The sequence below is a fragment of the Dendrobium catenatum genome, unplaced genomic scaffold (genome assembly GCF_001605985.2).
Source record: "Dendrobium catenatum unplaced genomic scaffold, ASM160598v2 fragScaff_scaffold_847, whole genome shotgun sequence".
Taxonomy (NCBI): Eukaryota; Viridiplantae; Streptophyta; class Magnoliopsida; order Asparagales; family Orchidaceae; genus Dendrobium; species Dendrobium catenatum.
The window spans coordinates 5,242,752-5,257,348 of record NW_021319309.1 but is presented as its reverse complement, the minus strand read 5'-3'; the positions used below and the strand labels follow the sequence as shown (position 1 = coordinate 5,257,348).

The 14,597-nt window shown below is 35.6% G+C and overlaps 1 protein-coding gene across 2 annotated transcripts; it reads right to left on the bottom strand.

The window, feature by feature from the left end:
* Positions 1-7,555: 7,555 nt before the first annotated feature.
* Positions 7,556-9,465, bottom strand: LOC110107869 (transcription factor MYB106-like). 2 transcript variants are annotated; one of them, XM_020838300.2, is made up of 4 exons: positions 9,245-9,465; positions 9,035-9,164; positions 7,887-8,698; positions 7,556-7,809 (listed from the first exon to the last, which is right to left on the bottom strand). In XM_020838300.2, exons 1-3 carry the CDS (start codon positions 9,375-9,377, stop codon positions 7,918-7,920), a joined length of 1,044 nt encoding a protein of 347 aa, XP_020693959.1. In that variant the 5' UTR covers positions 9,378-9,465; the 3' UTR covers positions 7,556-7,809; positions 7,887-7,917. The 2 variants fall into 2 exon arrangements, with proteins under 2 accessions (XP_020693959.1, XP_020693960.1); XM_020838301.2 differs by having other exon boundaries at positions 7,556-7,796.
* Between the last annotated feature and the right edge of the window lie 5,132 nt (positions 9,466-14,597).

The following is a 14,597-nucleotide window of genomic DNA, read 5'->3' as shown; positions in this document are numbered from 1 at the left end:
TTATTTTTAATTAAGGGTGTTAAAAGTGCAGGTCAAAGCGCAGTCAAAAGCGCAACTAAAGCACAAGTCAAAAGCGCAAGTGACATGACAAATTTTTATTGGATGTCCGAACCTATTTTCCGCGTCCGGTGACCGGATGCAATAATTTGCCCGACATTGAAGGGTTCCAAATTCTACAAATCATAAATACCACCATATTTAATAAAATCCGCATCATATTTTTTTTTTATTCCAACTCATTTTACATAGAAAAAAATTTACATAAATTTATGAACAATACTATTGATATTAAAAATATAATATGTTTGTCATTCATGCTCCAAATATTTTCTTATCTTGATTAATATTTTAGAGTTTGTATGACAAATACTTGATACATCGTCCAAAAATAATCTTAATCGAGCACGAATATCAAAGCAAAATCAAGGTAGAAACTTTCGGAATTAAAATCAGGAGTATCCGATCTCAAATTTCAGCAAACTTAAGAGTCAAACTGAGCATCTCAGAAATACAAATCCAAAGACACCAAATTCGACCCAATCCGAGCCCAAATCGGTCCAAATCAAGGATCCAAAGCACTGTTGGAAGGTTCAAACCCCAATTTGGATTATCAAACGGTTTCTAAACATAACGAACTTATACTCGAATCGAGCGGCTCGACGAGCCAAATCCAACGAGCCCAAGATCACTAAATTCCGACATCACTAAGACATTCAAATGTCCATCAAACGGTTCATAATCAAGGGATTAAAGATCGGCCATCCATCCAACCACTCCCAACTTACCCTTGATCCTCCATCTATTTACGGGTCATGTCATTCCCAAAATCTATAAGTAGAGCTCTCTCTCCTCTTGAAAAAGAACCTCTGAGCCTAAGGAAAAGAGAGAGAGATTGGAGATCGCTTTTGCTTCCTAGCCTCCTCGACCACCGCCGGAGTTTCGCCGGACCACCGCCGGAGTTCCAATGAACCACCGCTGTTCCACCAACGTCGGACGTCCTCCAGACCACCGTCTAACACCGTTGCTCCGCCGAACCACCACCTAACACCTTGTGCTCCGCCGGACCACCACCTAACACCCTGTGCTTCGTCGGGCCACTGCCTAACTTCGTTGCTCTGCCGGACCACCACCTGACGCCCTGTGCTCAGCCTGATCATTGTCTAACGTCATTGCTCCGCCGGACCACCACTTGAGGTTTTCACTTTTGTTAGACCACCATCAGAAGCCCTCACCTTCGTCAAACCTCCACCCGAAGCCTCATCTTCGCCAGGTCATCATCTAAGGCCCGAATTTCTGTAAGACCATCTTCTGAGGCCCGAAGCTCTATCATATCTTCACCTGACATCCGGAATTCTATTGTACAATTGCTACTTGTAATCTGATCGTCCTCATAGGCGAATCAGCCCATTGTAACCAACTCAAGTTTTATTGAAATCTTTTTCAACTGGGCCAGGCCCTGTGGTTTTTCCCCTTTCAAGGGTTTTCCACGTAAAAAATCTTGTGTTCTCTGTGTGTGAGCTGGATATCCATACAACGCTAAGACAAACGATTAAAACTCTATTGCCGAGTATATTCTAGCCCGCAAGAATACTATAACATTTTTTTCAATATATTATGTGGTTGAATTTTTTTTAAATTTATTATTTCTGATATAACTTATAAGCAATTTAAAATTAAAATGGTTATTTCAAACAAAAAAATAAGTAACCAGGTAAACCCATGTATTTTTAATTTAATTATTATTGATATATCATCATAAAATTATCTTGATCAAGCATGAATCTCGAGGAAAAAATCGAGTTGGGAACTTCAAAAATTAAATTGGAGATTATATGAACTCCAATTTCAGTAAACCTACAGTTAAACTAAATGTCTCAGAAATAGACAAAACCAACAATGCCAAATTCAACTTAATCTAAGCCCAAATGAATACAAATTAAAGACCCAAAGTGCATTTGGAATGTTCAATCCATAATTTGGGTTACCAAAGAGTTTCCAAATATGGTTTGCTTATAATCGAATCGAGCAGCCTGACGAGACGAATCCAACTAGCCCAAGATCATTGAATTCTGATATCATTGAAAATTCAAATGCTCAATAAATAATCCATGATCAAGGTATTCAACATCGGTCGTCCATTCAAACCACTCACAATGTATTCTTGATCTTTCTCTTATTTACTGTTCATGCACTCTCAGAAAACTATAAATAGACCTCTCATTTCTCATAAGAGGGGACCCAAGCAAGAAGAGAAGAGAAGAACATAATAGAAGGAAGCAAGAAGAGAAAGAAGAAAAGGGAGAGACTCCTCCTCGACCACCGCGAATCCGCGGGACTTTCAGCCAGCAGCCGACTGAAGCAGGAGTTCTGCCCGATCGCCAATCGACGCCGGAATTATGGCTGACCTTCAACTAACGCGAAGTTCTGTTGGACAACCTACTGACGTTGGAGTTCTCCGACAGTCGACTGACGCCGGAGTTTTGCCGGACAGTAGACTGACGCCAGAGTTCTTCCCGAGAGCTGGCTCACACAGAAGTTCTGCCTGACAGATGGATGGCGCCAGAGTTCTGCCCAACAACCAATTGAAGCACCAATGTCACTGATTTCTGATATATGTTTGTAACTAAATTTCAACCCATGAGCTGATTATTGTAATCTGATCGTCCTCAATTTCAGGGACGAATTAACCACTTGTAATACAAGAAAACACTAGTGGAATCCTTTCAATTGGGTTATGCCCCATAGTTTTTCCCTTTTCCAGGGTTTCCACATAAAAATTAATGGTGTTCCTTTTTTATTATGATTGTGTGTTGGATATCCATACAAGGCTAAGATGAAAATTTTTCTAACTCTATCGCCACGTATATTCTAACCCGCAATAGTTTAGCACTGTCTGTGGGAAACAATTCCACAATTCTAAGTATTTCTTCAATGACCAACATGCGCAGCAATCACAACTTGGGAGCCTCCCACTCCAACATCCATCAATCCAGGAATTAGTCTATGAATCATGGATGCCAAGTATCTATCTCTTTTTATCCTTGGGGGCAAAATACCGCTAAAGAAAAAAACTGCAGGACCTTCCCTATAAGAGCATATTCGAAAGATGAAAGAATCTCAAAATGAGATCTTTGAACTCCTGCAAGAGACTCGACAGCCGGCGCTAGCACCATAGGAGGAGGTTCTTCTCCATTGAGATCCACCACTGGCTGAAGATGTTCAACTCGAACATCTTCACGTAGAGATTCCTCTTCCTCCGCCAAGGAGGCATCCGTAACCACATCAAGAAAATGAACTTGCTGACACTATAAATTCTACCCATCCTTTCCATACAAGTCGGCAACCTTATATTCCTCTGGACATCCTTGAAGACTTAGTTCGGCCGCAAGTTGCTGAGCTCCTTTGCAATGCCCTACGACATAAAGTGTGAAGGTTTGTTCGAGAAGAGTTCCCTGTGGGAAGTGTAAGATAATCTTTTCGTCAATGGGACTTCCAAGAGTCATCACCCATGACTGAAGCCATTCTTCAATACCCTATTTTGGCAGGATTCAAACTACCGAGCATATCGATCACTATAGAACCATCATGCATATCCAGCGAGCCTCAGGCTGGCTCCTCTATCAGATTTTTTCTGCTACCCTCAAAGGACAAGCTCGAACGTGTTCTATTCACTTTCAGTCTGAACGATCCCTACTTTTATCAAATTGGTAAAAGTGTTCATCGAATAATTCATTCCCAATCGCATAATTGCTAAAGATTCTTCTCACCTCTCTGGGATCCGCTTGAAAAGTATTTATGGCTCTATGCTTGCTTGATAATTCGTGGGATTATGAAGTTGGTTGCTCATTGTTGTAGATAAAGTGACAATTTATGGGCTTTTGTAAGGTGAAAAATTTATAATAACTTAATTTGGATTGATCTTTCTAGGCCTTTCTTTGTCAAACGAACCAGCCAAGGCTTGCCCCTAACGAGCCTTTTGCACATGAACAAACTAAACAAGCATACCCCCTATGATCCTCCCTCTCCCACTCATTATTCTCTATACAATCATGTAATTCACTCCCCCCCCCCTCTCATGATTTTTTCCACTCCAGACCTTCCCTCTCATCATTTAAAGCAAATGGAAGGCTAGGGCATCGCTTATTCTCCTTCTCTTGCCTCTCCACAGCCACCAAACCTCCCTCTCCTATCTCTCGCAGTTGTTGGATGATTTCTACCTCTCATAGTCGCCGTCAGAGGAAATTCTTAGCCTTCTTAGATTGTCCTTCTATCTCCTTCAATCAAATGTTGACATCAACGAACAACCCTCATTTGCAAGAAGTATATTTCTTCTCTCCGCTATTTCATTCATCTTCCTATTGTGATCCAGAAATCATGAAATATGAAAGTTTTCTCCTTGCCTTTTTCCAGTCTACCAAAGTTATCAATGATCGTGATTATTTTCTACGTTTTGGTGGATTAGATTGAGTTAGATTTATTCAGAAAGTTTTCTTATTGGATTAGATTTATTTTATTCTGCTAAACTTGTATATATATATATATATATATATATATATATATATATTCTTCATGCCTGTAGATTTGAATATAGTAAATGATACTCCTGCTGTAAATCATGTTGGTCATAAAAATTGTTATTCCTATATTGATTATTTATAAAAGCACATGCATTGTATGATTGTGTGTAGGTTGGAATAACTTGATTGATTTTGGCTAGCTGGTCTGACGGGCCCTTAGAGTGACGAATCCATAGAAATTCACTGAATTTTCTTTGATTGTGTTTAGCTTCCTGGTGATCGGTATTTGACAAACAGACTATATGTGTTTGTTGTTGCATTTATAAGCATTAAAATGATTTTATATTAATGGTAGTTTGACATATATACTTGTAGTATAATCATGCTAAAATTTGTTGTAGAAATCATACCATGTGACATTGCTATAGTGACTCATTGATTTCCCCTCGTACTTATTAATTGGTCATACTGTATGCCCCATATTTTATTGCTTATGCTTTAATAGATAAAAGTTACTTGCTGAGTTTGATTTGTCAAACTCACGTGTTGTTACTTTCTTTTTATAGCAAATCATAGTAGAGTATTTATTGGATCATAACAACAAGAGCCGAGCTAACAACATTAGATTATATTTGATTTTTTATATATAGTAGTAGATTATTATATATTTGCTTTGAGGGTTGGGTAATTTCTTTTATATCATTTGAATTTTTTTTTTTATTTTCTTTGATTGTAGTAGCCCTTTTGTATTGGTGTACACGACTTTTAAATTTATTGCAATAAAATTAAAGTTTTATTATTGGTTTATACATATTTTCTTCTTGTGAGTACATAAGTTTTTTTTCTCTTGATCGCATCATTTGGTGCCATGATGTATCGCCTTTCGAGGTGTGACAAAATCTCTCTTAGACTTCAAGATGAATAAATATATGCAAGTTGTAGAATACTTTCTTTATTTCCATGTCTAAAAAATATAGAAATATGGTTAGTCTTGTATATTTTGTCCTAGAATATTTTGTCATGTATTTTCTATGTAATTAGTAGTTTCCAATTTCTATAGGAAGAAATTATCAAGAATAATTTTGAATTCTGTTGTATAAATAAAGGTTTAAGATCCTCAATAAAATACAAATAACATTCAAATCATCGCTCCTTAAGAGCATTTAAATCATAAAGCTAAAAACCCCCAAGTGGTCTTTATTTTTTTTTACAAGGATTTGAAATAGGGATCTCTACTTCAGGGCTCAAAAACATTATCACTCAACCAAATAGTTGGGAGGTTAAAATTCCTATGAGTTTCATTTCTAGCTTCTCGATCATTTCACTTCCAAATTCCATATTATTTTCTTTGAAACTTATCATCCGGTTCTTCCAAAATACTATAAACACCTATGTCGATTGGGAGATTATTCTGTGCGGACATTGTACGGTAGAACTGTCCGGTTCCGCGCTCAGTACCAAGCGGTACCGAGTGTGGTACATTTTTAAGGGCAACGTGGTGCATTTTTATTGGTCTCTGGATGAATCCGGACTCCCACGTAATAATTTTTCTGTGGATTGAAGCTTATTTAACTCCCAACTTCAAGTTTCTATACTGAATTGTGGAATTCTATTCCACAGTTCTTCTCATGGTCAAATTTTTTGGGTGTAAGTAGAATATGAGTCAAGGGAAAGTTAGTTCTTCATCCTCCATTCCAATCGATCAGTTATTAAAAATGTCAGATCTGGATTAGCAAAATCCACCGCCCAAACCAGTCTTAAATGTTTGGATAGTGACATGCAACAATCTTTCCTGTGTTCACCATGTACTCGCCTATGCTTATAGATACATTATTATCGAATGTGATTAATTACTTTACTGTTTATAAATATAAGCTTCGTCCTCCTTTTCACCTAGAGATCATAGCGAGAGTTTTTTGTGTTTATGGCAGGACCACTGATCTGTTTGGATAAGAATAAAGGCTTATAATTTTCTTGTGACCACTTCTCTTTATTATTAGCATACGTGGAATCAGCTGATGCACCTTCATTATTATTAATATAAATAAAGCAAACTTCTCATTAGATTTCGCAGTATCCTGTAAAGCTCTTCTTGAAGTTCAATCATTTCTGTTGGAAAGTTTTGACAGTGGGGGTGCTGATAGTTTAGAAGAAACCCTTTGAGAAGATAGACTGTGATACATTTTTTTCTATTTTTAACAGGGAAAAAAACCAAGAACTCATATAAAAATGCATTAGGAGCAGGGTATTTGCTTAAATAACATGCAATTTTGTGCAAAACAAGGCATTTTATATAAAAATTACAAGATATTTTTTTGATTACCTCGCAATTGTCAAGAATAGAAATAACTGTTTTGTAGTTTTCACAAATTGCGGTGATAATTTGAGTAAAAATCTTGCACTTCTGATATAGCTTTATTTAAGGAGCTCCTAATACAAAATTTTTCCTTTTTTTTCCAGCTTTGAAAATAATACCGGAATTACTTTGTTTCTTGTTCTAATAAGCAAGGCTAATGAACAGGAAATTGAATCAACTTCACAGCCTTTGAACGTATGCATCTTTCTTAAACTTGAACATGGACATCTTTATCATTTCTCCATAAACTTTTTTTACTTTGGAATAAATACACATTGTACAAAAAGTAATATTGCATCTTAAAAATGAAAAATAATATATAATAATTTTAAATTAAAATATTAGTAAATTTATTTTAATTGCTTATAAAATGAGAAATATATTTTTAATAGCTTAAATTTCTTAAGCTCAATCAAAGAAGGAATATTTGCATGGTATTATAGATTATTAGTTAGAAGTTGAGAAATTGGTTCTTCTAGAAATATTTATCATAAGAAAATATTGAAAAATATGTATTTGAGAGGATTTTAAGAGTTTATAGAGCTTTAATTTTGTTGATGTATTTTCTGCCACCAAGAAGGTGCAAGTCTTTTGCACTTTGAATGCATTATTGCACTTATTGCAGGTATAAATTTTTGCCAAAAAACCAAAACTTGCTGCCCCAGACTATCAAAACTTCACAGCAATAATAATACCACCATTATTATTACCACAGTTACCAATGACAACATATATGTATGATTCTACACACAAACACATCATTACTTAGACATTTAATTTTGTTTTCCCTCTTTTCTCTTATTCTCTGCCCTCTCTGAGTATTCCTTTTCACTCTGTACTGCTCCTAAATTTACATAGTAAGAAGGGAGGATAACATTTGTCCAATTTGACTCTTAGAGCTTCTTTTCAGGAGGAGCGTAAAACTGGCCATCACAACTGTCCATTTTTTTTGTAACTGATAAAAAACAGGGAGAGAAAAAAGATCAAATGATGATGAGCAAAGAAAAACTTACCTGAGAACTATAGATGCTACACTTCAGAGTACTAGAACACAGGTGGAGGTGAATTTGGAGGAGAAGATGAGTTAACCAAGTTTAATATGCTGCTCCAGTAGTTCTTATTCTCATCCTCTTCACCCTCGCTTTCCTCCACATCCACGCAGCTCCCACATTCAGCATTGTCTGAGTCGTCACATCTGTCTGCAGAGTTCTGCTCATTAGCTTCATCCGACAGCATTCCTGTAAAGCCAGCGGCAAAGTCTCCGCCAGAGGATTCACTAAGCCATGAAGATGCTTCTGTGCTTACAAACGGTGCTGCTGTGTCCATTGAGAAGTTTGAGATTGTTGGTGCCATCATATTGTTGTCTGAGAAGCTTAGGGTGGAGGTCGGCGACTCGAGGTCTATGGTGTATCCTCTTCCTTGGCCATTAATGGCTGCAGGTTTGGCCCAGACACCCTGCAAAGCGCTCAGCACGTCAAGACAGGGAGAAGCTGCTGGTGTCATGGGGACAGAAGGAGGTAGTTGAGGCTGATTCTTCGGGGTGAAGGTGCTGGCGGTGTTAGAGGGAATAGTAGTACTACGGAGCTTGGACTCACGCACAAGGCGAGCCTCAGCCTCAAGGCGGGCACTCTCCCACTGTGCCATGTGGTTGAGATTAGCTGAACACTTTGAATGACCATCGGCCGAGGAAAGATTGTCACTCTTTGGCTTGTGCGTTATTGGGTCGATCCCCATCTTTGCTAGCCTCTTCTTTAAGTGCGTGTTCCAGTAATTCTTGATCTCGTTATCAGTTCTCTTAGGGAGATGTGTTGCAATTGCAGACCACCTGAAATGGAGCCATCAATTCACTACTTTGCAAGCTCTGGTTCAGAAGTTTGATGAGCTACTAAACCATAAAGCTAGAATTGCAGGAACTTTTTGGTTAGCCGGAAACAAAACATGCTTTGCTCTAGAAATGGAAATTTTATTGTGAAGCTACAGTGATCTGCAACCACTGAAGCGAAAGGAATTTGATTGTGATAGCGGCCTTGACAGACAAAGATTTGGGGAAAGCAAACAAATATTTTACATGAAGGGATATTGTGGAGAAAGACAGCTGCAAGTAGGAGTAAAATACAATACTAACGTGCATGATTTCAAATTCTTGCAGGTTTTCGTGTACCTGTTGCCAAGGAGGGCATGGAGCTGGATGATAGACTGTTCCTCCTGCATGCTAAACTTCCCCCTCTTGATATCTGGCCTGAGGTAATTTGTCCACCTCAACCTGCAACTCTTTCCACATCTTTGTAGGCCTGTAAGCATATTAGCAGTAAACAAGCTTGGAATCTGTAAAAATAGCACAATTCACTTAAGATTTCTGCAATATTCTCACCAGCTTTGTTAGGCAATGCCCTCCAGCTTCCATGGCCGTGCTTCTCAATGTAAGCAAGCAGCTTCTGGTCTTCCTCTGACGTCCATGGCCCCTTCTTCAAGCCAACCTTATCGCAGCAGGGGGATCGTCCCATACTCTCTGGCTTCCTGGTTTGTGACGAGGAGGTTCTTCTGAAGGTCTCTTAGAGTAATATTGTCATTCTAAAGGGAGTGTGGAATTCAGCTTTGAAATAAATTGGACAATAGAGTGGGAGAAGGGGAAAGCATAAATAGTGAACTATACGGCAAAGAGGTCAGTAACGTAATTTTTTATTTTACAAAGCCATTTTGATATTTACAAAGCTATCCTGCCCCATTTGTTTTTTTTTTATTTTTTTATTTTGCAAAAGACAGTTAATGTATCAAACATCATTTATGAAATAAATAGATAGATAGATGATGACCTTGTAGGAGTTTTAGGTTATTTGATAAAGATATAGAAAGTAATTTTTTAAGGTCTCTATTTAATTTACGCTTATGCACTCCTGAAAAAAAAGAAAAGATTATATAGGACCAGTCTGTAAATTCTGAATTTTTTAGGCGGTTTTGTGCAGACAAATGCATTTAAATAATAGTATTTCAAATGGCTTGACTGGCTTTAACTGCTTCTGATTGTTTGTGCACGAGTTGAAAATATTATCCTTTTAGATTTAAAATTGGCATCCTCAAGACGGGAAATATGAATTGTGCAGATCATGGAACAATATAGGTAGTACAGACTGGTAGTTTGTACTACCTATATTGAGGTTTTGTTCGGGAAGATTTTTTTTTTTTACTTTTTAAAACGAAGTTTTAGTACAAAAATTAAAATTTTTGTATTAAAACTCTGCTTTAAGAAGCAATTAAAAAACCGTCCCAAAAGAAGTCTGAAACTTCATTTGGGAAATGCATTGCTTCCTTATTTAGAGCTTGTAGTGCATATATAATAGTGAACTATACGGCAAAGAGGTCAGTAACGTAATTTTTTATTTTACAAAGCCATTTTGATATTTACAAAGCTATCCTGCCCCATTTGTTTTTTTTTATTTTTTTATTTTGCAAAAGACAGTTAATGTATCAAACATCATTTATGAAATAAATAGATAGATAGATGATGACCTTGTAGGAGTTTTAGGTTATTTGATAAAGATATAGAAAGTAATTTTTTAAGGTCTTTATTTAATTTACGCTTATGCACTCCTGAAAAAATAGAAAAGGTTATATAGGACCTGTTTGCAAATTCTGAATTTTTGAGGCGGTTTTGTGCAGACAAATGCATTTAAATAATAGTAATTCAAATGGCTTGACTGGCTTTAACTGCTTCTGATTGTTTGTGCACGAGTTGAAAAGATTATCCTTTTAGATTTAAAATTGGCATCCTCAAGACGGGAAATATGAACTGCGGTTGCCTTTGCAGATCATGGAACAATATAGGTAGTACAGACTGGTAGTTTGTACTATCTATATTGAGATTTTATTTGGGAAGATTTTTTTTTTTACTTTTTAAAACGAAGTTTTAATAGAAAATTAAAATTTTTGTGTTAAAACTCTGCTTTAAGAAGCAATTAAAAAACGGTCCCAGAAGAAGCCTGAAATTCCATTTGGGAAATGCATTGCTTCCTCATTTAGAGCTTGTAGTGCATATATAATTTGCTATTTATCCAATGATTTGAGAGTTTTTTGGGTTGTATTTTGCGCACCATAGCATTACTCATAATAATAATTTAAATAATAGCATAAAAAAAGATTAATATAAATTACAAGAGGTATGATTAAGAATTATTATTAAACATACTATTTTAATATTAGATGGGCATAAATTAATATCATAATATAATCATAAATTTATTTTCTAGTACTCATAATATAAATAGAACGAGAAATTTTCTTTTTATAATAATTTTTAAGTTCACTAAAGTATTTCATGTCAGTGAATAAATGGATAGACCCTTATGGTTCCAATTCGAGTAAGACAAAAAAGAAACGAGACTCTTGTCTAAATGACGACCTATCTGACGAACAAATTTGACTCATTTCAGAGAATGAATAACTATAAATTTGGGAGCTTTATTTTGATGGGTATTATATCAATCAAAAGTCATTATTGACAGTAAAATAAGATCTGAGGAAGCATAAAAAAATTGTTTAAAACAATTTTTAGGCTTTAAACAGACATATTTTCCATACTTTTTCAAGATGTTAAAAATAGAAGATTCTATACTAAATATCATAATAATTAGTTGGCATAAAAATTAAACATAAAGCAGTTGGTTGGACATAATAGTGGCTATTTCTTTTTACAGAGAGTTTACAGTGAATTTTGTTTCCTTCACAAATATGGAAGGCTTTAGCTATAATCCAAACGCACAGTCTTAGACTATTTCACCCTTACAACCATATTATCAAATTGGTGATCACATCTAATAAATGCGACACATCTATCAATTATTTAGCTGCACATGGGCCAACTAGCTGAATTGGAAATCCTTAATTTGTGCCTTTTCTTCCTCCCAAGTTCAAATTTTGAAGACAATATATCGAAGGGCCCATATTAAAGCAACAAAAATGGTGGAGGGAAGCAACACTCTTACGTTCAAATTGTCATATTTTGGCTTTCAATACGTACTCATTTAGCTACTTGCCTACAGACATTTTATATAGTAACAGAAGAGAGGGACCTTTGTGTTTTGTCTAATCTAAGGTGATTGAATCATTTGATTGAGCTTAAGTTCAAACCTCTATCTACTTTAATAAGTTTGAGTTAGCTTGTGAGCCGAGTTAAGACAATGAAATTGTTACAAGATGATACATATATATGCTTTTCGACTTTAAAAAAAGAAAAATAAGAGTTGAATTTTCAATAGTCATTATTACTTAGCTAAGCTTAAATATTTCGGTTGATGAGTGCCAAAATATTAATGAATAAGTTTAATTTAGGTTCTCATTATTCTACCCTCATAACAAATGATATTAGTGCTGATGGTTCGAATATGATCAAATATTTGATATAGTTTGTGGTAATTATGAGATTGTTGGTAGATTTTTATATGTTTAGATAATTATTCTGCAATCATCATATGTTTCATCTCTTAATGACATGCAACAATATATTAGACGAATAATTTATACGACATATAACAAAGACGAATAATTTATACGACATACAACAAAGAGAAGTAGAAATACATATAATTTCAGGAGGACTTTCCCAAAACCTAAGAAATTAAAAGCTTTCTTCTGCCCTTCCCTAACTTCTCTACTAGTTGTAAGGAGTGTAATTATATGGCTATTGTTTCTGAAACTTTAGGCTATTCATCACTTCTTTATCTATATTTCTATCAAGAAAACACCAGCATGAGGCTGTTGATGCTCCATACGTGCTTACCCTATTCTGATAGGTATGTATTGTTGTGCATGTGAACATGGAGCCCACCAAATATTGCACATGTTGCATGGGATAAATTATTCCGTGCGGAGTCCGGACGGTAAAGAACCGTCCGGATGTGAGTGTACACAGTATTTGTACACACTACAACAACATCAAGCCTTTATCCCACTACGTGGGGTCGGCTACATGAATTTTTTTTCTCCATTGTGTCCTATGAAAAGCCAAATTCTCATTTAAATCTAATAAAGAAAGGTCATTCCTAATATTTTCTAACCAAGTCTTTTTAGGTCTGCATCTACCTTTCTTAACATAATTCAAATCTAATACATCTACCATCCTAACCGCGTCATCGGGAGGCCGCCGTTTTATGTGACCAAACCATCTAAGACGATTCTCTCTAATCTTATCTTCTACTGGAGCTAGCTACTCCAACAACACTGTGTATAAAAAAAAAACAAACAAATTTTGTACAAACTTATGCTAAACATCCAGACGGTTCTTTATCATCCGGACTCCGTACGGAATAATTTCTCGTTGCATGGGCACCAAAATTCACCCATCATACTAGTGTTGATGACTACAATCACTAGTCACTACCCTTTTTATTGCTGAAATGATCATATAATATATTTATACATAAATATAACCAATTTATGTTAATCCAATTGCTAATGCTTAGTAATTTTTCTATCAACTTATGGGTTTCTCCGCTGCTTTCTGAAATTTATGATACACATGATGTTTTTCACCTTTTAGGAAGACCAAAGAATAAAAATAAAAAAGGTGGGTTGCGTTAAATGTTAGGGCCAGCACTAATACTATAAGGGAGGGACCAAAGGCAATGGAATATAAATAGCTATATATGTAAGAGAGACATTTGAGGGGCCATCCTCCTTAACTCCTCATCATCCCTTCTCTAACTGCCAACCTCTCTTGCTTGACCCACACAAGCCTTCCCTCTCATTGGAACTGCAAAAATTATTAGTAAACTTAGTCATTTATAACGCTGGTTACCATTAGATGAAAAAGAGTTGGGCAGTGGTGTGCTATGTTTTGGGTACTTGGATTATTTTAGCAGATTTATTGATCCATCTTGTCCTCAGGCACTCTGCTTATGGTAGAAAAGAGAGAGACTCTTATTTTACTTTTTACCTTTTATCAGCAAGATTTTCAAAGATTAATTAGAATTTAGATGCTCTTTCCCTTTTTATAAAGAATTTAGAAAGCATCCAATACTGTTATTGAGTGTGAAGCGGCAGAAATTATTTTGTGCGGATGTCGAAAGCCGTCCAGAGACCAACTAGAATGAGCCACATCACCCCCTGTGCTCTCGGTACTGTTGACGTGGCACATTATGATTGGTCTTCGGACGGTAAAGTGCGTTTGATCGTCCATACAAAATAAATTTTCATGAAGTAGAAGAGGATAGAAGTTGGGCTTGATGTTAATCCATTGGTATCATTGATCAAAATTTTTTTTATAGGTGAATATTAACTCACTGGCATTTTAATATTATATATTTCAACTATCTTAGTGAGAGTACATTAATTAATATTATATATTTGGCCGCCTGTCAATTGAAATTTTTTTTATAAAATATAAAAAAACGAAATTTATTATATTTTGATGTATTTATAAAATTATATGAGTTATAATTAAGCTCCAAAAACATTTAATCATATATAAAATGAATGAAAAATAAAATTTTAATATAAAAATGAGGGACTTCAAAATTGTTGGAGCCAAATTGTTATTTAGGATCAAATTCAAGGAGGATGTTGATATAAAACAGCAAGCCACTTTTAACAATTTAATATGCTTATTATAACTATAAAACTTACTTTTAAAAAAATCAAAATTAATATATTCTGACCAGAAAAATCATTTAAAACTTTATTGCTTTATTCATAATGATGATTTAGCACTAGCTTTGTAGTATTTTATGAGT